At 49.6% G+C, this 22,114-nt stretch overlaps 1 protein-coding gene across 1 annotated transcript in view; it reads right to left on the bottom strand.

Annotated features, from left to right (window-relative positions):
- Positions 1-1,258: 1,258 nt before the first annotated feature.
- Positions 1,259-22,114, bottom strand: part of LOC119962081 (histamine N-methyltransferase-like) — a 46,701-nt gene continuing 25,845 nt past the window's right edge. The window contains exons 4-6 of the mRNA XM_038789932.1: positions 13,066-13,196; positions 7,883-7,976; positions 1,259-1,649 (exon numbers count right to left, since the gene is read on the bottom strand). Coding sequence (XP_038645860.1) covers positions 1,309-1,649; positions 7,883-7,976; positions 13,066-13,196 — 566 coding nt within the window. The 3' untranslated portion in view covers positions 1,259-1,308. The remainder of the gene's footprint in view (positions 1,650-7,882; positions 7,977-13,065; positions 13,197-22,114) is intronic.

The raw sequence follows: 22,114 nt of genomic DNA, 5'->3' as shown, positions 1-22,114 counted from the left end.
TAGCAAGACATTTGGCAAAATCCCATGTACACATTTGGCAGGTAAATAAAACCCGACAGGGTAATGGTTCATGGGGATTTTTCAGTTTGGAAGGCTAATTCCAGTGGGGTCCTGCAGTGCTCAATCCAAATATCTATCAATGATTATATGTAGATTGTCTGCTTAAGAATTTTGCAGATGATACAGAAATGGGCCATGTAGTTGATTGTGTTAAAGAATACTTACACTGCAGGAAGATGTTAATGGGCCGGGCAGGAGGGAAAGAAGTGGCAAATGGAAATCAATTCAGAGAGTTTGTGATGATTCATATAGGGGGGGCAAAAACGACAAGGAAATACACAAGGAATGTTAGGGTTGAGGAACAGACAGCCCTTGGAGCTCATATCTGTAGATTCCTGAAGATAATAGGACATGTAGATAAGGCGGTGAACAAGATATGTGCAATACCTTCCTCTTTTAGACAAGACAACGAATATAAGGGCAGGAAGATGTGCCAGAACTGTGGAAAACATTGGAATAGCTAGATCACTGCGTACATTCTGGCCGCTGACTATAGTAAGAACGTGATCACACTATAAAGGGGACAGAAGAGATTTACAATAGCTTTGAGGAAAGAGGATATACTGGAGTTGTTTTCTTTGTAACAGGTAGCTGAGAGGAGATATAATTGAATTGTATATAATGATGAGGGGCCTAGAAAGAGTGGAATGTAAAATTCCATTTGCTTATCAGGGAGGTCAATAACCTTGGAGCAGTGATTTAAAGCGATTGGCTGTAGGATGAGAGGGCAGGTGAACAGAAATTTTACATGCACGGGGAGGTGACATTCTGGAATTCGGGCAGCATAATCAAAGACCCCTCCCACCCGGCTTACTCATTCTTCCAACTTCTTCCATCGGGCAGGGGATACAGAAGTTTGAGAACACGCATGAACAGACTCAAAAACAGCTTCTTCCCTGCTGTTACCAGACTCCAAAATGACCCTCTCATGGACTGACCTCATTAACACTACACCCTGTATGCTTCATCCAATGCCGGTGCTTATGTAGTTACACTGTATATCTTGTGTTGCCCTATTATGTATTTTCGTTTATTCCGTTTTCTTCCCATGTACTTAATGATTTATTGAGCTGCTCGCAGGAACATACTTTTCCTCGGTACACGTGACAATAAACAAATCCAATCCAATAATGGATTAATTCGAAGCACAATCTATTAATTACTTGATCTCGATAGGAATAAACCTGGAGCAAGAATATAAATTCTCAATGAATTTATTTGGAAAATGACTGGCTGAAAGAATTATATTTAATAGTCAACCACCATGAAACACAAATCATTGTTGAAAATAACTTTCCCATTTTCCTCTCTTGAGCACTGAGGATGACGGAGATAATGAAGAACTTCATCCCTCAGATTCGCTGGGGCATTTTTCCTGAAATCTACTGTATCTGTGAGGAAATTTAACAGGCGTTCCCCATTTCCGTTCCCTTCAATGAAACACTCCGTGATATCCATGACAGAGGAGAGTTTGTAGATCTGATACTTCATTCTTAATTCATCAAGCACTTTGGGGACGTCGAAGAAACGACAACTGCTAACAAACCGGGATCCAAATTTTTTCCAAAGTGAATGATATCCTCCTTCATCTAGAAATATTTGAAACATAATTGTGAAAAATAATTTATTGAATTGAAATGCTGCTATTATAAGATGCCTCTGTAAAATATTTATGCATTGATCATATTTAGGGGACAGAGCTCACAACGTCAAGAGGTTTAAGCTAGCAATGGAAAGTAAAAGGTACAATAAAGGATAAAAACATTAGGTGGGGGAGGGTACAGCATTCCATGGAGTGTGAACAGATCTGGCCCAGGTAAATGTAAATCAAAGGCTGGTAGGATTGGAACAATGGACTGCTTTCAAATGGGAGACAGTTTGGATATATGCAAAATACATTCCCAAGAATTCCAGTGGCGACCATGGAGTGAATGGTCACACATCTGGTGGCTCCCGATCAAAGCAGATTGTTTTCAGTCTCTTCCTGCCCAAAGGGCAAGATATTTGAGGGCAAAAGGTACAGGGGTGCCTGGGGAAGGTAATACTCCTTTGGTGTGGCTGGTGGATGGATCCACGAACAAGGAGCAGCACAAGAAAGAAAGCAACGGGAGCAGGAATTCTTCGTGGTGCACCACGGAAAAGATGGCGGAGGACAATGGGGGCATGCTGCACGTTGATCACATGGAAAATGAGGGGTTTGAATGGGCCGGATAAACGGATGTTCGCGCATCTTAGGAATTTGAAGGCGAATGTGGCTTTTTTTCAGGAGATGCACCTGAAGGTAGGTGACCAGACAAGGTTGAGAAAGGGATGGGTGGACAGGTGTTTCATTCGGGGCTGGATATTATGAAGACAAGGGGGGGGTGGCGGTGTTGGTTAATAAGCGGATAGCGTTCGAGGTGGCCGATCCGGGTTTGGGTGGGGCGGGGGGGGGGGGGGGGGGTGCAATATGTGATGGTGAGTTCTGGCTGTAGAAATTCCTCCTCATCTCAGTTTCAAATGATTCTCTCTTCAGTCTGATGCTGTGTCCTTGGCTTCTAGCTTTTCCTTCTCGTGGAAACATCCTCTCCACGTACTTTCTAAGTTTCAATGAGATCCTGCCCATCTTTCTAAATTCCATTGAGTACAGACCTAGAGTCCTCATCCGCTCCTCATCTGACAAGTCATTCATTCCGGTGATCATTCCTGTGCACGTCTTTTGACCCCCTTCAAGGCTTCCTTAGATACTGGGCCCAAAACTGCTCACAATATTCGAAATAGGGTCTGGCCGCAGCCTAATACAGCCTTAACAGGACATTCCTGCTCTTGTACTTTTGCCCTTTCGACATGAATGCTGACATTGATTTTGACTTCCTAACTACCAATTGAACCTACATGTTAACCTTAAGAGAATCCTGATCTAGGACTCCAAAGTATTTCTGATTTCCGAAGCCATTTCCCAATTTAGAAAATAGTCTATCCCTCTATTCTGCCTACCAAAGTGCATAACCTCACACTTTTCAACATTGTATTCCATCTGCCACTTCTTTGACTACTCTCCTAGCCTGCCCAAGCCCCTCTGCACCCTCTTGACTTCCTCAACACAACCTATTTCTCCACGTACCTATGTATCATCTGCAAACTTAGTAACAATGCCCTCAGTTCCTTCTTCCAGATCGTTAATGTATATGGTGAATAGCTACAGTCCCTACACAGGGGTTGGTTTAGCTCAGTGGGCTAGATAGGTGGTTTGTAATGCAGAACGAGGCCAGCAGTGCGGGTTCAATTCCCGTACCAGCAGTACCCAAACAGGCACCGGAATGTGGTGACTAGGGGCTTTTCACAGAAACTTCATTGCAGTGTTAATGTAAGTATAGTTGTGACAATAAGAAAAGATTATATTACATGACCTCCCCTTGACGAATCCATGCTGCCTCAGTCCTATTTTACCACAATCTCATTCTTAACAATAGACTCTAATATCTCACCAACAACCAAAATCAGACTAACAAGCCTATAATGTCTTCTGTCCCCCCCCCCCTTCTTAAACAGGGGTGTTACATTAGCCATTTTTAAACCTCTATTATACACCACTGTTTCACTCCCTGTTAGCTTCAGAAATATACCCATATTTCAACCATAACGCAGGTTAGAAAATAACTTCTGCTATAATGTACTCAGGAAATACACAGACCGTCTGCAGAGTGGACATGTCAGAAACACTGGACGTGCTCGCACTTCAGAAAAACTGGACGTGTTCGCATGTCAGACCTACTGGACATATTCCCACGTCAGACCCACTGGACGTGTTCGCACACCAAACTCACTGGATGTGTTAGCATGTCAGGCCTACTAGACGCGTTCGCACGTCAAGCCCACTGAAGGCCGTCACGAACTCGGCCGAGTTTCACGACGGCCTCGGAGATCGCTCCTCGCACCTTATTCACCCCCATCCGGGGGGCTAGGAGCGACGCTCCATAACTCTTGGCAGCCGGGCCTGGACGCTTGTGTCAAGGCGGCGTGCTGATAATGACGCGATGGCGGTGCTGAAGTGACATCAGCCACGCATGCGCAGGTTTGCCGGCTCCAACCCGTGCATGCGCGGCTGACGTCACGACGGCTGACGGCTCCAACCCGCAAATGTGCGGCTGACGTCACGACGGCTCAAACCCGCGCATGCGCGGTTGCCGTCTTCCCCTCCGCTGCCCTGCAAGACGTGGTGGTTTGATCTTGCGGGGCAGCGGAGGGGAAAGAGTGCGTCTCTTGGAGAAGCCGGCCCAACGATCGGTGGGCACCAATCGCGGGCCAGTCCCCTCCCGAGCACGGCAGTGGTGCTCACTCCACTATCCGCCCCCCACAAGCCACAAATGAGCATTTGGTGCCCATGTTCACGACGGCAGTGACCACGTGTGGTTGCCGCCGTTGTGAACCGGTTGGGAACGGCAGGCCGACCGGCCCATTCAGGCCGGAGAATCGCTGGTCGCCGTGAAAAACGGCGAGCGGCGATTCATCCGAGCGGGGGGTGGGAGAATCGCCGGTGGCGCCAGGGGGGCGTGTCGTGAGTCGCCCGGCTCTCCCACGATTCTCCAACCCGGCGTGGGGAGCGGACAATCGCGCCCCTTGTTCATACATCAGAAACACAGGCCATGTTCATACGTCAGAAACACTGGACGCATTCGGACTTCAGAAACACTAGTCGATATTGCACTTCAGAAACACTGGAAGTGTTCACACATCAGACACGTTAAGCAGCATGCTGGTGCAGTGGTTAGCACTGCTGCCTCATGGTGCTAAGGATCCGGCTCCAAGCTCGGCCCCAGGCCCCTGTCCATCTGGAGCTTCACATTCTGCCCATTTTTATACCCACAACCCAAAGATATGCAGGGTAGGTGGATTGGCCATGCTAAATTGCCGCTCAATTGGAAAGAAAATATTTGGGTACTCTAAGTTTATTATAAAAAGAAACACTGGACATATTTACATATGTTCACAGCTTCAGCGTCCCAGGTTCGATTTGTGACTTGGGGAACTGCCTGTGCGGAGTCTGCACGTTCTTCCTGTGTCTGCGTGGGTTTCCTCCGGGTGCTCCGGTTTCCTCCCACAGTCCAAAGATATGCAAGTTAGGTGGATTGGCCATGCTAAATTGCCCTTAGTGTCCAAAAAGTTTAGGAGGGGTTATTGGGTTACGGGGATGGGGTGGAGGTGTGGGCTTAATTTGGGTGCTCTTTCCAAGGACCGATGCAGACTCGATGGGCCGAATGGCCGCCTTCTGCACTGTAAATTCTATAAAAGAATCAGCGCCTCTGTAAACATATCGAAAGTAAGAGAGGTGTTCACTCCACTGGACTTGTTCGCACGTCTGAAACATTGAACTCCCAAAATTGCCCCTTAATTGGAAAAAAAACTTTGGGTACTCTAAGTTCTTTAAAAACAAAAGCACTGGAAGGGTTTGCACGTCAGACCCACTGGACAGGATCACACGTCAGACAAACTGGACGTGTTCGCATGTCAGACCCACTGGACGCGCTTGCACTTCAGACCCACTGGAGTCAAAAATACCGAGTGCATCTGCGCATCAGCAACACTGGATGTGTCCGAGCGTCAGCAACACAGAACGCGTCTGCACATTAGCAACACTGGAAGTGACCGTAATACTGTACGCGTCGATAGCACTGGACTCGTCTGCAACACTGGATGCGTCAGCAACACTGGACGGGTCCTAGTGTCTGCAACACTGGATGTGTCAGCAACCTCTGTGCACATCCGCGTGTCTGCAACCACTGGGCTGTCCCCACGCATGGAACCACTGCGTGCATCCGCTGTCAGGACCACTGGGCGCATCCGAAACATTGGGCGCATCCACGCGTCAGAACCACTGGGCGTGTCCACACTTCAAAATCACTGGGCACGTCCGCACTTTAAAATCACTGGCCGCGTCCACACTTCAGAACCACTGGACGCGTCCGCAGTTCAGAACCACTTTGCATGTCTGCACTTTAGAATCACTGGGCGAGACCGCACGTCAGATCCACTGAACTGTTCGCAGATCAGAAACACTGGACATGTTAGGCGGCATGGTGGTGCAGTGGTTAGCACTACTGCCTCATAGCGCTGAGGATCTGGGTTGATCCCATCCCAGGTTGCCGTCCCAGGCCATTTGGATGTGTGCACATTCTCCCCATGTGTCATTGGGTCTCATCTTCACACCCAAAGATGTGCAGAGTAGGTGGATTGGCCACGCTAAATTGCCCCTTAATTGGAAAAAAAATTGGGTACTCTAAATTTTTTTAAAAGATGCACTGGACACGTTTACATATCTGAAGCAAGGAGCGTGCTCGCACATCAGAAACACCTGGCGTTATTGCACGTCAGAAAAACTGGACTGCAGATTCACTGGACGATTTCACACATCAGAAACTCTGGACATGTTAGGCAGCACAGTGGCGCAGTGGTTTGACCTGCTGCCTCATGGTGCTGAACACCCAGCTTCATTCCCGGACCTGGGTCATTGTCCATGTGGAGCTTGCACATTCTCCCCGTGTCTGCATTGGTCTCACCCCCACAACCCAATGAATGGATTGACTACTCTAAATTGCCCCTTATTTGGCAAAAAAAGTAATTGGGTACTCTCAAGTTGATTAAAAAAAGGATCACGGGACGCATTCGCGCATCAGCAACAGTGGATGCATCTGCAGCACTGGATGTGTCCGCACATCAGCAACACTGGACGCATCTATGCGTCAGGAACACTGGATACGTCTGCAACACTGAATGTGTCCGCGCATCAGCAACCACTGGGCACATCCGTGCATCGGCAACACTGTACACATCCGCACATCAGCAGCACTGGACGTGTCCCCGCGTCAGCAACAGTGGATGCATCTGTAACGCAGGATGAATCCGCGCGTCAGCAATATTGGACGCTTCCGAGCGTCAGCAATATGGAATGCGTCCACAACACTGGAGGCGTTCGCGTGTCAGCAAACAGGGCACGCACGTACATCACTTACTACTGGGCACATCCACGCATCAGCAATACTGGATGCATCCGCAACACTGGATTCAACCGCGTGTCAGCAACTACTGGGCGCACCTGTGCTTCAACAACACTGGACGCGTCTACGTGGCAGCAACACTGGACGCGTCTGCGCAACAGCAACACTGGACGCATCTGCGTGTCAGCAACACTGGATGCATCTGACACTGAATGCGTCCGCCCGTCAGCAAACATTGGGCACGTCCGCGCATCAGCATCACTGGACGTGTCCGCACAGGAGCAACACTGGACGCATTTTCACGTCAGCAACGCTGGAAATGTTCGCACATCAGAAACACTGGGCATGTTAGGCGGCATGGTGCGCAGTTGTTAGCATTGCTGCCACACGGCGCTGAGGTGTCAGGTTTGATCCTGGCTCTGGGTCACTGTCCATATGGAGTTTGCACATTCTCCCCATGTGTACGTGGGTCTCATCCCCACAACCCAAAGATGTGCAGGATAGGTGGAATGGCGTGCCACATTGCTCCTTAATTGGAAAAAAAAATTGGGTACTCAGAGTTTATTTTTTAAAAAGGTACACTGGGCACGTTTACATCTCTAAATCAAGGGAGATGTTCACACATCAGGCTTGCTCGCACGTCAGAAACACTGGACGTGTTTTCACATCAGAAACACTGGACGTGTTCATTCATTAGAATCACTGGACGTGTTCACTCATTGGAAACACTGGACGTATTTACATATCAGAAACACTGGACGTGTCCACATTTCAGAAACACTGTACATATTTACACTTCAGAAACACTGGACGTGTCCACATATCAGAAACGCAGGACAATCACCTACCTGCTGTCTGTGTTATTAGGAGTTTGCCATTGGTTTCCAGAAGACTGTGGAAGTACTTGAGGGTGTCGGGCACACTTTCTACATAGTACAACATCTAGACGAGAAAATAGAATTTCAGAAATATGAATATATTGTTCAATAAATTACTTTCATTCTCTCAAAATTAATGGTGATCCATCTAAGGGTGTTGGAAGGTAATGGCATTGTAATTTTCATTCAGGCAGTGGTGGAATCATGCAGACTTCTGATTGGGTGGTCTGTATCTAGGGCAGACTTACTTCTGCAGGAGGTGGCAATAGTGGCATTTTCACTGGGCTACTAATCCAGGGACCCAAGGTAATCCTTTCAGAAACTGGATTCAAATCGCACCAAGGCCAATGGTGGAATTTGAACTCAATAAAAATCTGAAATTAAAAGTCTAATGGTGACCATGAAACCATTGTCGATTGTCATAAAATCCCACTAGTTCACGAGTGTCATTGAAGCAAGAAAATCTGCCATCCTTACAAGGTTTGGCCGACATGTGACTCGGGACCCACAGCAATGTAGTTAACTCTTGACTGCCCTCTGAAATGGCCTCGCAAGCCACTCAGTTCAAGGGTAACGAGGGATGGACAACAAATACATCCCAGGGGAGAGAGAATTTTAAAAATAGGATTATACCTGTTTTGACACTTTCTCCCCACAGTTAATTGCGGACAAAGTTTCTATTTCCCCAAACATCTACATCTGGCTGGGTTTTGTATTCCATGGGAATTACATCTGGAATAACTTTGTGAAGTCTCAGCAGAGACCTTTAGAAAAGCCCCAGAGCCTCATCCATCTGTAATTAATCCCAGAAGGAATCCCACCTCAAAATTCCTGAAATAAATCATGCAGCTGGAGCAGGAGACCATTCAGGTCATTGTGCCTGCGCCAGCTCTTTGAAGACACCAACAGTTTCACACTCAAGTGTCTAATAATTTGGTGTTCAGTTTCGCTGGAATCTCCAACATGGCTGATTGAAATATGATATTGTGAAATCTTTAGCTACAGGAGTCAAATTGGCTGGGAAGGTGATTGCTTTCTTCAGAGATTATTTGATAAATCTTAACATGTGGAGGGAGAGATTCATGTCCATTGTTCTCAACCCGAGGTTTTATGAAAAGTGGCCCTTCAGTCTATTTCAGATCATTCTTTCACATTTCCAATCCTACTGCATCTTCACATTATACAGGAATAAGGGAGATGAACTTAGAGCATGGATCAGTACTCGGAATTACGATGTTATGGCCATTATGGAGACATGGATTTCACAGGGGCAGGAATGATAGTTAGATGTTCCATGGCTCAGATGTTTTCAGAAGAATAGGGAGGGAGGTAAAAGAGGAGGGGGACTGACGCTGTTAATTAGGGAGTGCATCACAGCTGCAGAAAAGTAGTTAGTCGAGGAGGATTTGTTTACTAAGTCAGTATGGATGGAAGTCAGAAACAAGAAAGGAGCGGGCACGTTATTGGGAGTTTTCTATAGATCCCTCAAAAGATATGGAGGAACAGAGTTGGCGGCAGATCTTGGAAGGATATAGAAGTAACAGAGTTGTTGTCATGGGTGACTTCAACTTCCCTAGTATTGACTGGAACCTCCTCAGTGCAAATGGTTTAGATGGAACAGATTTTGTCAGGTGTGTCCAGGAAGGATTCCTGACTCAATATGTAGATCGGCCGACTAGGGGGGGAGGCCATATTAGATTTGGTGCTTGGCAACGAACAAAGCCAGGTGTCAGATGTTTCGATGGGAGAGCATTTTGGTAGCAGTGACCACAATTCCTTGACCTTTATCATCGTAATGGAAAGGAATAGGAACAGACAGTGTGGGAAGGTATTTAATTGGGGGAGGGCAAATTATACTGCTATTAGACAGGAGCTGAGATGCATAAATTGGGAACAGATGTTCTCAGGGAAATGCACAAAAGTAATGTGGGGATTGTTTAAGGAGCACTGCTGCGAGTGCTGGATAATTTTGTACCACTAAGACAAGGAAGGAATGGTAAGTTGAAGGAGCCATGGGTGACAAGAGAAGTGGAGCTTCTAGTCAAGAGGAAGAAGGAAGTTTATGTAAGGTTGAGGAAGCAAGGATCTTGTATGGCTCTCAAGGGTTATAAGGTAGCCAGGAAGGAACTTAAAAATGGACTTAGGAGAACGAGAAGGGGGCATGAAAAAGCCCTGGTGGGAAGGATTAAGGAAAACCCCAAGGCGTACTCCACTTATGTGAGAATTAAGAGGATGATCAGAGTGAGAGTAGAGCCAATCAAGGATAGTGGAGGGACCTTGCGCCTAGAATCTGAGGAGGTAGGAGAAACCCTAAATTAATATTTTGCTTCAGTATTCACTAGAGAAAGGAACCTTGTTGCTCATCAGAACAGCGTGAACCAAGTTAATAGGCTCAAACAGGTTGATATTAAGAAGGAGGATGTGTTGGAAATTTTGAAATAGCATCAGGATAGATAAGTTCCCTGGACCAGACGGAATATACCCAAGGTTACTACCCAAGGTTACTACGGGAAGCGAGGGAGGAGATTGCTGTGCCGTTGCCGATGATCTTTGTGTCCTCACTCTCCACTGGAGTATTACAGAATCACAGAAAAATACAGTGTAGTAAAGGCCCTTAGGCCCATCGAGTCTGCACCTGAACCCAAGGAGCCTGATCTGACAATCCTAATTCGATTTGCAAGCACTTGGCCCATAGCCACGAATGTTAAGACGTGCCAAGTGCTCATGCAGGTACATTTTAAAGGATGTGAGGTAACCCGCCTCTACCACCACTGAGCTGATGGATAGGCCCAAGCCACATTCAATGTAGTACCGGATGCTTGGAGGGAGGCGAATGTTGTTCCCCTGCTCAAGAAAGGGAATAGGGAAATCCCTGAGAATTACAGACAGTCAGCCTTACGTCTGTGGTGAGCAAAATACTGGAAAGGATTCTGAGTGATAGCATTCACGATTATTTAGAAAAACATAGTTTGATTAAAGATAGTCAGCATGGCTTTGTGAGGGGCAGGTGATCCTCACAAGCCTCATTGAATTCTTTGAGGATGTGACGCAACACATTGATGAAGGTCGGGGGTGGGTGTGGTGTAAATGGATTTCAGTAAGGCATTTGATAAGTTTCCCCATGGTAAGCTCATTCAAAAAAGTCAGGGGTCAAGGGTTACAGAGAAACTTTGCTGTCTGGACACAGGATTGGCTCGCCGAAAGAAGATAGGGAGTGGTAATGGATGCAAAATATTCCACCTGGAGATCAGTGACCAGTGGTGTCCGCAGGAATCTGTTCTGGGACCTCTGCCCTTATGGTTTTTATAAATGACTTGGATGAGGAAGGGGAAGGGTACGTTAGTAAGTTTGCCCATGACACGAAAGTTGGTTTAATTGTACGTAGTGTTGAGGGCTGTTGCAGGTTACAACAGGATATTGACAGGATACAGAGCTGGGCTGAGAAGTGGCAGATGGAACTCAACCTAGATAAATGTGAAGTGATTCATATTGGAAGGACGAATTTGAATGCTGAATACAGGGTTGAAGGCAAGATTCTTGGAAGTGTGGAGGAACAGAGTGATCTTGGGGTCCACATACATAGATCCCTCAAAGTTGCCACCCAGGTTGATAGGGTTGTTAAGAAGGCGTATTGCGTGTTGATTTTCATTCACAAGGGGATTGAGTTTAAGAGCCGTAAGGTTTTGCTGCAGCTTTATAAAACCTGGTTAGACCTCACTTGGAATACTGCGTCCAGTTCTGGTCGCCTCATTATAGGAAGGATGTGGATGCTTTGGAGAGGGTGCAGAGGAGATTTACCAGGATGCTGCCTGGACTGGAGGGCATGTCTTATGAATAAAGGTTGAGGGAGCTAGGGCTTTTCTCACTGGAGCGAAGAAGGAAGACGGGTGACTTGATAGAGGTGTACAAGGTGATGAGAGGCATCGAGAGAGTGGATAGCCAGAGACTTTTTCCCAGGGTGGAAATGGCTGCCACGAGGGTACCTAATTTTAAGGTGATTGGAGGAAGGTACAGGGGAGATGTCAGAGGTACGTTTTGTACACAGAGAATGGTGGGTGCATTGAATGCACTGCCAGTGGAGGTGGTGGAGTCAGAGTCATTAGGGACATTTAAGCAAATCTTGGACAGGCACATGGACAGCAGTAAATTGAAGGGGTTGTTGGTTAGGTTGATCTTAAATTAGGATAAATGGTCGGCACAACACCGTGGGCTGAAGGGCCTGTACTGTGCTGTACTGTTCTATTTTCTATATAATACACTTTTCCCTGCTCCAGTTGTGTCAATGGCAGACAGATCAACTAACAAAGGAATAATGACAAAAAGAACATTAATGACTATTGTTATGGACCAGAGTTTAGAAAATCCAAAGTGTATTATGAAGTTCACCTGACCTATAGGTGCAGCAGGGGCAGCAGGGTAGCATGGTGGTTAGCATAAATGCTTCACAGCTCCAGGGTCCCAGGTTCGATTCCCGGCTGGGTCACTGTCTGTGTGAAGTCTGCACGTCCTCCCCCTGTGTGCGTGGGTTTCCTCCGGGTGCTCCGGTTTCCTCCCACAGTCCAAAGATGTGCGGGTTAGGTGGATTGACCATGCTAAATTGCCTGTAGTGTCCTAATAAAAGTAAGGTTGGGGGGGGTTGTTGGGTTACGGGTATAGGGTGGATACGTGGGTTTGAGTAGGGTGATCATGGCTCGGCACAACATTGAGGGCCGAAGGGCCTGTTCTGTGCTGTACTGTTCTATGTTCTATAACCTTGATATTGAATTTGGCTAGGATGAGCAGGTGTGATTCAACAGTTTAATTAAAACAAGGTTTATTCGAAGAATGTAGTTAACATATATATATATAAACACAGAGAAAAACAAAGAAAACACTTCTTTACCCTTTTGCAGTCCAAAGCAATCAAACTGAAACTGAAACCCCCTCTCACCTCACAGCCACAGCCCAATGTGCTACAAGTCACATAATAAGAAACTAAACCTTTCTTAAAGGGACACTCACATGACACTATGATACATACAACCATCAGTATGTTGGACATAAAGTGGCAGAGTTAGGTATTTGGCTGGAACTGGATTCACATACAGCCCTGACTGATGGGTTCACTGTCCACCATTTCTGTTGCTTGTAAAATTATCTTTAGCTGCTGTTACCTCAATCATGTGAATAAAATCAAACTTTTTGCTTTCATTTTTTTCCTTGTTTTGCCTTTCATATTCTTCTGAGCACATCTGGTTCCAGCGGAATGAGATGTTAAGGCCCGAACACTTTTCTTCCACAAGTGCTGAAGTTTTAAAAAAACACTCATGTTAACAAATTGATATGAGAAAAACAGACACGAATTTCCCACCACGCTGCGCCCGGCGCCAATCCCGTTTACAAAGGGGCGCGAGGAGGTGAGTAGCACTCATTATTAACTGGCATGCTGCTCAAGGTACCATAGCTGATGCCCCAGTGCTGTGAGGGGGTGGGGGACCCTTCAAGTCGGCTGGGCTGTTTGGAGTGCTGGAGAGGGTCATGTCTTGGGTCGCCCTAGGCGTATGTGAGTCATTAAGCCATCTTTAAATATTGTGCAGATGCGAAACAGGGGAAACCTTAGCTGAAGCCCGCCTGTCCTACCAAAGTCTTCCAGAACAGAGCAATGCTGCAGCTTGCCTTATGAAAGTCCATTTGGCCCCTTGTGGTTCCAAGAGTCTCTGTCATTGCAATGTTGCAGTCTACCTTCTTTTCTTCCTTTGTACTTGGGTGTTCACGTTCCATTTCACACCCCTTTGACTGTGACCAGCCTCTAGTTTAACAGCTGAAGGTTATCTCAAAAGGAGGGATTAAGCGTGTTAGTTGTGTTCGCACTTCACGGTCTCTGAACTCTCAAGTGCCTTCTCAAAACAACAGGTGGCCTGTCTGAGAGGATAATTTGTGGACTGGGTGTCCTGCAAGCTTTGATGCCTGAGTAGCGTGCCTGTACTCTCTATGCATCAGCACCATTGTGGCAGCTGTCAACAATCAAACAGTCAAGAGCAGGGGTTCACCACTGAGCACTATCTCGCGGCCAAAGGGTAACTGGCTGGATGAGCGGATGACAGCTGGGAAGACGCCCAGGCCTAAGGGCTCCAGATCTGGATGGGAGCGAGTGCACAGAGCAAAGGTTGCCAGCACAATTGGCACTCAGAGAGGGCGGATTGTCATGGTAAGGGCGGGAGAGGCTTGGGGAATTTGAGGGTCCTGGGATGGAAGACCTAACTGATTGTCAGTGTCTCTCCTTCCCCTAATCCCTCCAAATACAACGATGAATGTTGAAGCTGATCCCACGGAGATGGCTGTTGTTCTGATTGTCGTAGCCGAGGTTGGACAACCTCAATATTTTGCTGTCTATCAGACCGAGGAGGCATCCAGAAGGGGAGACCAATGATGAGAAAGGGTGTACAGGAATTGATGATCCTAGAATGAGCTGATGGACACCATGTGCCACAGAAGATGCTTCTCAATAGAGAGACAGTGCAGCAGCTGTGCCACGTCCTTGCAGACAGGGGTAGGAGGACACCCATTCCCAGAGGCTGTGACGGTCACTGCAGCCCTAATCTTTCTGCCACTGGGTCACTGCAGGGCTCGAGTGGGTACCTGTGTGGTGTCTCACAGTTGTCAGTCCAAAGGTGCATCCGGGAGCTGATGGATGCTTTGCATACCCGGGCATTCAACAACATCACCTTCGACCTGCATCAGGTACACTAAGATATCCGGGCTGCAGGATCTGCTGCCATCGCTCTGTGATGCACCACATCCAGGAGAACATCGATGGCATGCATGGGCGGCATGTTGGTACAGTGGTTAGCACTGTTGCCTCCCAGCAGCAGGGATCTTTAATAAGGGAAGTTCAAAGTAAACAAAAGTAAACAACATTTATTTTATAGCGATGATATGCATGAGTGCTGGTAGAATCTCACAAGATACTCCCTCCCATCAATCGGTTGCAAACTGGCCGAGCTTTTATACAAGCACGGGTAAGCTACCCTATCCCTAGTGGGGGAGCTTCTTCTCCTCAATGAGCAGGGGGAAAGCAATCATGCCCCATCGTATGTCCCTACTGGGTATTACAGGATCCGAATTCAATTCCGGCCTTGGGTGTCTGTGCGGGGTTTGCACTTTCTCCCTGTGGTCTCCATGGGTTTCCTTCGGTTTCTCCCCACAATCCAAAGAAGTGCAGGTAAATTGAATTGGCCGTGATAAAATTGCCCCGTAGAGTCCAGTGGTGTGTAGGTTAGGTGGTGTTATGGATGATAGGGTGAGGGATCAGGTACCTAGGTAGGGTGCACTTTGAGAGGGTCGATGCAAAATTAATGGGCCTCCTCCTGCACTGTAGGGGTTTGTCCGATATTAACAGGAAGGGATTCCAATCCCTGAATGTACAGATGCTGTGCGACCACCACCTCACCACCTCAGGATCATGCAAGTGTGCGCACGCTTCCCTGGGACCAGTCATGATAGCTGCATCCTGAGGTAATCAGAATCCCCGGTGTCTTTGAGGACCACCCCAGGATGACAGATTGGCTTGTGGGGGAAAGGGATGCCTGATACTGTCATGGCTGATTACACCAGTGCGGTGAGAGGTGGAGACCTGATACAATGAGCCACCTATTCTGCCATGAGCAGTGCATCGTGCTACTCAAAATGCGGCTCCACTGCCTGCACCACTCTGGCAGTTCTTTGCAGTACAGGCCCCAGTGGGTCTCCTGCCTTGCGGTGGTCTGCTGTGCCCTCCAAAACCTGGCACAGCAGTGAGACGACATGCTGGATGAAGAGGAGGATGAAAATGAAGTATTTTCTGAGGAAGAGGAGGATTAGGTGGGGCTGGTGTACGAGCTTGAAGAGGATCCAGAGGAAGGAGGTCAGGCGGCAGTAAGGGCCCGACATGCCAGGAGGATCAGGGAGGACCTCATATTCTCTAGATTTCCGTGAGATGTGATTGTGTGTCCGTCAACTCTACACAGCACTCCTCCAGCACACCGCCCCATCCTCGATCCCGCTGCTCCCCCCCCCCCCTCCTCCGCCACTTGTGGTTTCCTATGCTCTCACCGATGCTGTTTCTTGGAGAGCCTGTAGCAGGAAATGACTCAAGAGAGCTACCCACCCCATTGTGAGGATTAAAGTCACAGAGGCATTAGAGGTTTCAGGTGTGAAAAGTTTTATTGGTGAACATTTTAATGTGACAATTAACTATTCCCATAGCTGCAAATATTGACTTCAATAGTTACCACTCAGTGCTCCGAAAACTTCTTGATTCTCCGTGGTCTAGTGCTACGTTGAGGTGTGCTGCCAGGATGCACATCAGAGGTGGAGGCAGTCTGCTGCCTTCCATGCCCTATGGGCTTTTATGCCTTTGGCATTCACCCTCTGGAGGGCCTGGAGCTGGAGGGCCCTGGTTGACCTATCAGTGTCAAAGGTGTCACCATTCCATCCTGTTCTGCCCACTGCCCTTCGGGTGTGCTGCTATCAGAGGGGGCGGGGTGGGGGGGGGGGGGGGAGGCGGGGGGGCGGGGGGGGAGGTGATTCAGAAGCACTGGAGGAGATTGCCGGAATCTCCTTTGTGGAAGGACGCTGGATGGGCTCCAGAGCATCCTCCTCCAAGAGGGTTCCCGTCGGGACCTGGGGAACTCCATGGGACGGAGGCCAGCTGGAATGAGCTCCAGAAGCCTCTAGGTCACAGATATATCGACACATAGAAGATAGGAGCAGGAGGAGGCCTTTTGAGCCTGCTCCGCCATTCATCACGATCATGCCTGATCATCCAACTCAATAGCCTAATCCAGCTTTCATCCCACAGCCTTTGATCCCATTCTTCCCAAGTGCTATATCCAGCCGCCTCTTGAATATATTCAAAATTTTAGCATCAACTACTTCCTGTGGTAATAAATTCCATAGGCTCACCACTCTTTGTATGAAGAAATGTATCCTTGGGCGGAATTCTCCGACCCCCCGTCGGGGGGCCTTCTTAAACCCCGCCCCCGCTGTGGGGGGAATTCTTCGCCACCCGGGAATTGGCAGGGGCGGGAATCGTGCCCCGCTGCTTGGCGGGCCCCCCGCGCCAATCGCGGGCCAGGCCACCGTGGGGGCACCCCCCGGGGTCCGATCGCCCAACACCTCCCCAGGACCCCGGCCCCGCTCCCGCCGCCTGCTCCAGCTGGCATCAGAGGTGGTTTAAACCACGTCGGCAGAGATAAGGACCTGGATTCTCCCCTACCCGGCGGGGCGGGGGGTCCCGGCGTACCGGAGTGGCGAGAACCACTCCGGCGTCGGGCCTCCCCAAAGGTGCGGAATTCTCCAACCCCCTCGCAGGGTCGGGGAATCGCCCGGGGCCTTCGTAAACCCCGCCCCCACTGTGGGGGGAATTCTTCGCCACTCGGGAATTGGCGTGGGCGGGAATCGTGCCCCGCCGCTCGGCGGGCCCCCCGCGCCGGTCGGCGGGCCCCCCCGCGACGATTCTCCAGCCCACGATGGGCCAAAGTCCCGCCGCTGTCAGGCCTCTCCTGCCGACGTGGTTTAAACCACCTCTGGTGCCGGCGGGATCAGGCGGGAGCGGGCCCCGTGGTCCTGGGGGGGTGTGGGGCGATCAGACCCCGGGGGTTGCCCCCACGGTGGCCTAGCCCGCCGGGGCGCACCGATCGGCGGGTGGGCCTATGCCGTGGTGGCACTCTTTATCTTCCGCCGCCGCCACGGCTTCCACCATTACGAAGGCGGAAGAGGCGCCCTCCACCGCGCATGTGCCGGTGGTGACGTCAGCGGCCACTGACGCTCAGACGCATGCGCGGACCCACGCCGACCAAGGCCTTTCGGCAGGCACTGACACCGGTCGGCAGGGCGCCAAAGGCCGTTGGCACCAGTCGGCAGAGCGGGAGCCACTCCGGCGCGGGCCTAGCCCCTAGAGGTGCAGAGAATTATAAAATTCTACAGGACTAGACAGGGTAGATGCAGGGAATATGTTAACAATGATGAGTGTGTCCAGAACTAGGGCCACAGCCTGAGGATTCAGGGTAAACCATTTCGGACAGAGATAAGGGCCGGGATTCTCCCCTACCCGGCGGGGCGGGGGGGTCCCGGCGTACCAGAGTTGCGAGAACCACTCCAGCGTCTGGCCTCCCCAAAGGTGCGGAATTCTCCGACCCCCGCAGGGTCAGGGAATCGCCCGGGGCCTTCGTAAACCCCGCCCCCGCCGTGGGGGGAATTCTTTGTCTCCCGGGTATTGGCGGGGGCGGGAATCGTGCCCCGCCGGCAGGTGCCCCGCGCCGATCGCGGGCCAGGCCACTGTCAGCGGCGGGACGTTGGCCCATCGTGGGCTGGAGAATTGCCGCGGGGGGCCCATCGACAGCCGGGGCCACGATTCCCGCCCCTGCCAATTCACGAGTGGCGAAGAATTCCCCCCATGGCCGGGGCAGGGTTTACGAAGGCCCTGGGTGATTCCCCGACCCTGCGGGGGGTCGGAGAATTCTGCACCTTTGGGGAGGCCCGACGCCGGAGTGGTTCTCGCCATTCCGGTATGCCGGGACCCCCCGCCCCGCCGCTTAGGGGAGAATCCCGTCCCTTATCTCTGTCCGAAATGGTTTACCCTGAATCCTCAGGCTGTGGCCCTAGTTCTAGACACACCCATCATTGGTAACATCTTCCCTGCATCTACCCTGTCTAGTCCTGTAGAATTTTATAAGTCTCTATGAGATCCCCCCTCATTCTTCTGAACTCCAACGAGAACAATCCCAACCTAGTAAATCTCTCCTCATATGACAGTCCCGCCATCCCTGGAATCAGTCTGGTAAACCTTCGCTGGACTCCCTAGAGAGCAAGAACATCTTTTCTCAGAGAAGGAGACCAAAACTGCACACAATAGTCCAGGTCTCATCTGGCGCTGTCAGTCATGGAGACTCCCCATTGTCTAAACAATGGTGTTTGACACCCTCACAAATGCTCCTCAGTGCTCTGGAGTGCCTTGGCAAGTCCACCTGCATTTGGAACACGTTCCTCAGTGAATGGGATATGATGTCGACACTCTCAGCCGTGGTTGTCAGAGTTTGAGCCATGCCTTGCACACCACTACTCATTGTGTGGACGTTGTATTCCACGTCTTTCACGTGGTCGCCACCCAATGTTGACCTGGGCGCCACATAATTGTCGGCACCATCTCCTGTGCTTGAAGCCTTTTGGACTCCAATCGGCCTTGCGGTCACAGCAATGTTGCTGACACCACTCTGGTTTATCATCTCTCGCAGCTCAGCGAGAACCTTGTCCATAGATGCACCTGACTAGAGCTCAGCTGTGTCCTGAGATCCAGCAGACCTCCAACTGCTGTCTCCCTTAGATATTCCTGCCTCCAACTGATGTGCATCATCAGCTTTGTGGTGCTCACCAGATAATGATGCAGAAGACTGAATGCTAATATTGCCCAATGCGGTGTGTGTCTCTGCAATGGTGGAAGGGGCGGGTGAAAGCTGTGATGCATTGCCGGTGTTCTCCTGAGAGGTCTCCTCTGAATTGGTCTCTTGGGTGGAATGGGGGTGGTACGACTCTGGGTGGCCTGGCATCATCAAGTGGTGATCCTTCAAGACAATGGGCATGCAATCAGTGAAACGGAAATGTTAATCTTGTGGGGCATCAACAACTCACTTGAGACAGGTCATCTGGGTGAAGGGGCAGTGGATCCTCACCTCTGTGGTGCAGGACCTTGCTGTCAGTCACCTCATCGAGTTACCCTGCGAGCTCCATGGCCTGTTCCTCATGGAGGGGGAGGACTTGCAACTCTGGAATGCCAACTCCCCATATTCCCCCATTCCTTCTGATCCTGGGCTATCTTCTCTGGGGAGAGAAGAATGGTGATCCGCATGTTTGATGGGTCAGGGTCTGTAGCAGGTGGCATGTGTGGGCACCGTGACTCAACGTGAAAGGTTTGTAATGGAGTGTGCCAGGGGTCTCTGAGGAACAAGTTTGGAGGTCGAATGTTGGGAGGGTAAGAGGTGACAGTAACTGGATTGGGGGGGGGGGGGTTGAAGAAAGGGGTTTGGAATTGAAGGATGGCAGGTGGAGCTGATGCCAGGAGGAGAGAGTGGGTAACTTAGCTTTGCAGTTCGCTGGAGGCTGTTCATCTTCTTCCTCCATTGGATGGTGGTCCGTCTGGTCACTGCAGCTACCACTGTTGCCCAGGTGGCATTTGTCACCATTCTGCTGGGTTTCCTACTGCCCCAGGGGAACATGCTGACCTGTCTCTCCTCGATGGTGCCGAGAAGCCTGACCAGGTCAGCACCCACAAATCGGGGAGGTGGACTCTGTGCTACCAAATTTGTGTCTTGACTGGGAGTGAATGCTGAGGGACCGCTTAAATGTGCAACTGCCCCCTTGTTAGTTGCTTGCTGAGCTGCGGGTTGGGCGAAGCAAAACATCACCATGCGCATGAGCGGCCACGGACCTGGCCATTTTGCAGCCGTGTCCACAGGTAAAGCCGGGGACTTTACGTGGCACGGCTGCTAGCCCCCCACCGGGCGAAGCATCGGTGTGGGACGGTGCCGACTTTTTGGTTGTAAGACCCGACAGATACTGTGGACATAGCCACAGAATCAGAGAATCCAGCCCTAGATACCTGAAGCAATTGTAATTTTGGTGTCCTAATTTCCAGCCTTTGAAAACAATAGTAATCGGCTGGGGACTGAGAACCTGAATTTTGTGTAGAAGTTTGGATGCTTGCGGAAATTCAAGACAAAGGTATACTGAAAGGAGAGTTGGAAGCCTGGATGGGGATCCTTGCTGAAACAACTGACAGAAAGCTTTGTTTGAAATGATAGGTGGAAAACCTGGAGGTGGATCCTTGATGAAAAAAGTGGAAGGAAATTATTGTTTGACAGAAGATTTTCAAGTGTGTTCTTTTGAGAGTGGAGTTTGAAAACATTCATGTGACTATCATGTGGGGGGGATTTGAAGAGAAATCCACAGAAGATCATTTCTGTGAGTTTCAGAGAGGCGGGCTTAGCTTAGTGAGCTAGACAGCTGGTTTGTGATGCAGAACAAGGCCAGAAGCGCGGGTTCAATTCCCATACCGGCTTACCCAAACAGGCATTGGAATGTGGCTTTTCACAGTAACTTCATACTTGTGACATTAAAAGTTTATTATCGGGCAGTACGGTAGCATAGTGGTTAGCACAATTGTTTCACAGGTCCCAGGTTCGATTCCCGGCTGGGTCACTGTCTGTGCGGAGTCTGCACGTTCTCCCCGTGTCAGCGTGGGTTTTCTCCGGGTGCTCTAGTTTCCTCCCACAGTCCAAATATGTGTGGGTTAGGTGGATTAGCCATGTTAAATTATCCTTAGTGTCCAAAAATGGTTAAGTGGGGGTTACTGGGTTACGGAGTTAGGGTAGATACGTGGACATGTGTATGCGCACAGCAGCTGCTCATGGGCGGCTGTACCATACAAAAACTGTCCCCCTGTAACCTCCGTCACCACCTCCTTAGCACCCCCCCACCAGTCCCCCCAGCACCTTTCCCCTGGCAGCGGAAAGGCTTCCTCCCGACTGTGGCGACGCTAGACACAGTTGCAGCCGCCATGCCAGGTTTACGAAAAGTGAGAGAACGTGTACCACACGTCAGGAAGTCGGGCCATGGGGACGGAGCATCGAAGGAGGGCTTCAGCTGATGTCCTGAGGCTATCCCGATGGTGTGGGCATAGGGCGGTTTTGAGGGGTTGAGCATCAGAAAAACGGCAACGCCCCCCGATTTCAGCGTAAAAATGGATTCTCGGGCCGACTGCCGAGCGTGATTTCAGTGTCGCCAATCGGAGAATCCCACTCTGCATTCTTCACCTCTGACCGTGCTTCAGCTCAGAAACAGGGAATGCATTTATTGTGATCCATTATTTTAAGTTCAGAGATTTAATGTTCCGGACTGAACAACATTGTGCCCTTCCCATCTGTTTCTTTTGAAACATTTATTAACTGGCTCAGTCCAGTGAGCACAAAATCTCATTCAAAAATAGATTTTACTAAAGATAATGAACTTTTTTGAACACAGATTGCAACATATAATCAGAGAAGATAATAATTCATAAATTAAGTTATTTTTGCTGAACATGGTCACTAGCCTTCATTACATGCCTTAGTACAAACAATGGTTCTGTGATCAATCAAAAAGATACTGATGTCTCACCCATACGTGTTCACTACCTTGAAACAGGTCAAA

Source organism: Scyliorhinus canicula, chromosome 2 (assembly GCF_902713615.1).
Source record: "Scyliorhinus canicula chromosome 2, sScyCan1.1, whole genome shotgun sequence".
In the NCBI taxonomy this organism is placed as follows: Eukaryota; Metazoa; Chordata; class Chondrichthyes; order Carcharhiniformes; family Scyliorhinidae; genus Scyliorhinus; species Scyliorhinus canicula.
The sequence above is the reverse complement of the archived record's forward strand: the minus strand, read 5'-3'. Positions and strand labels throughout refer to the sequence as shown.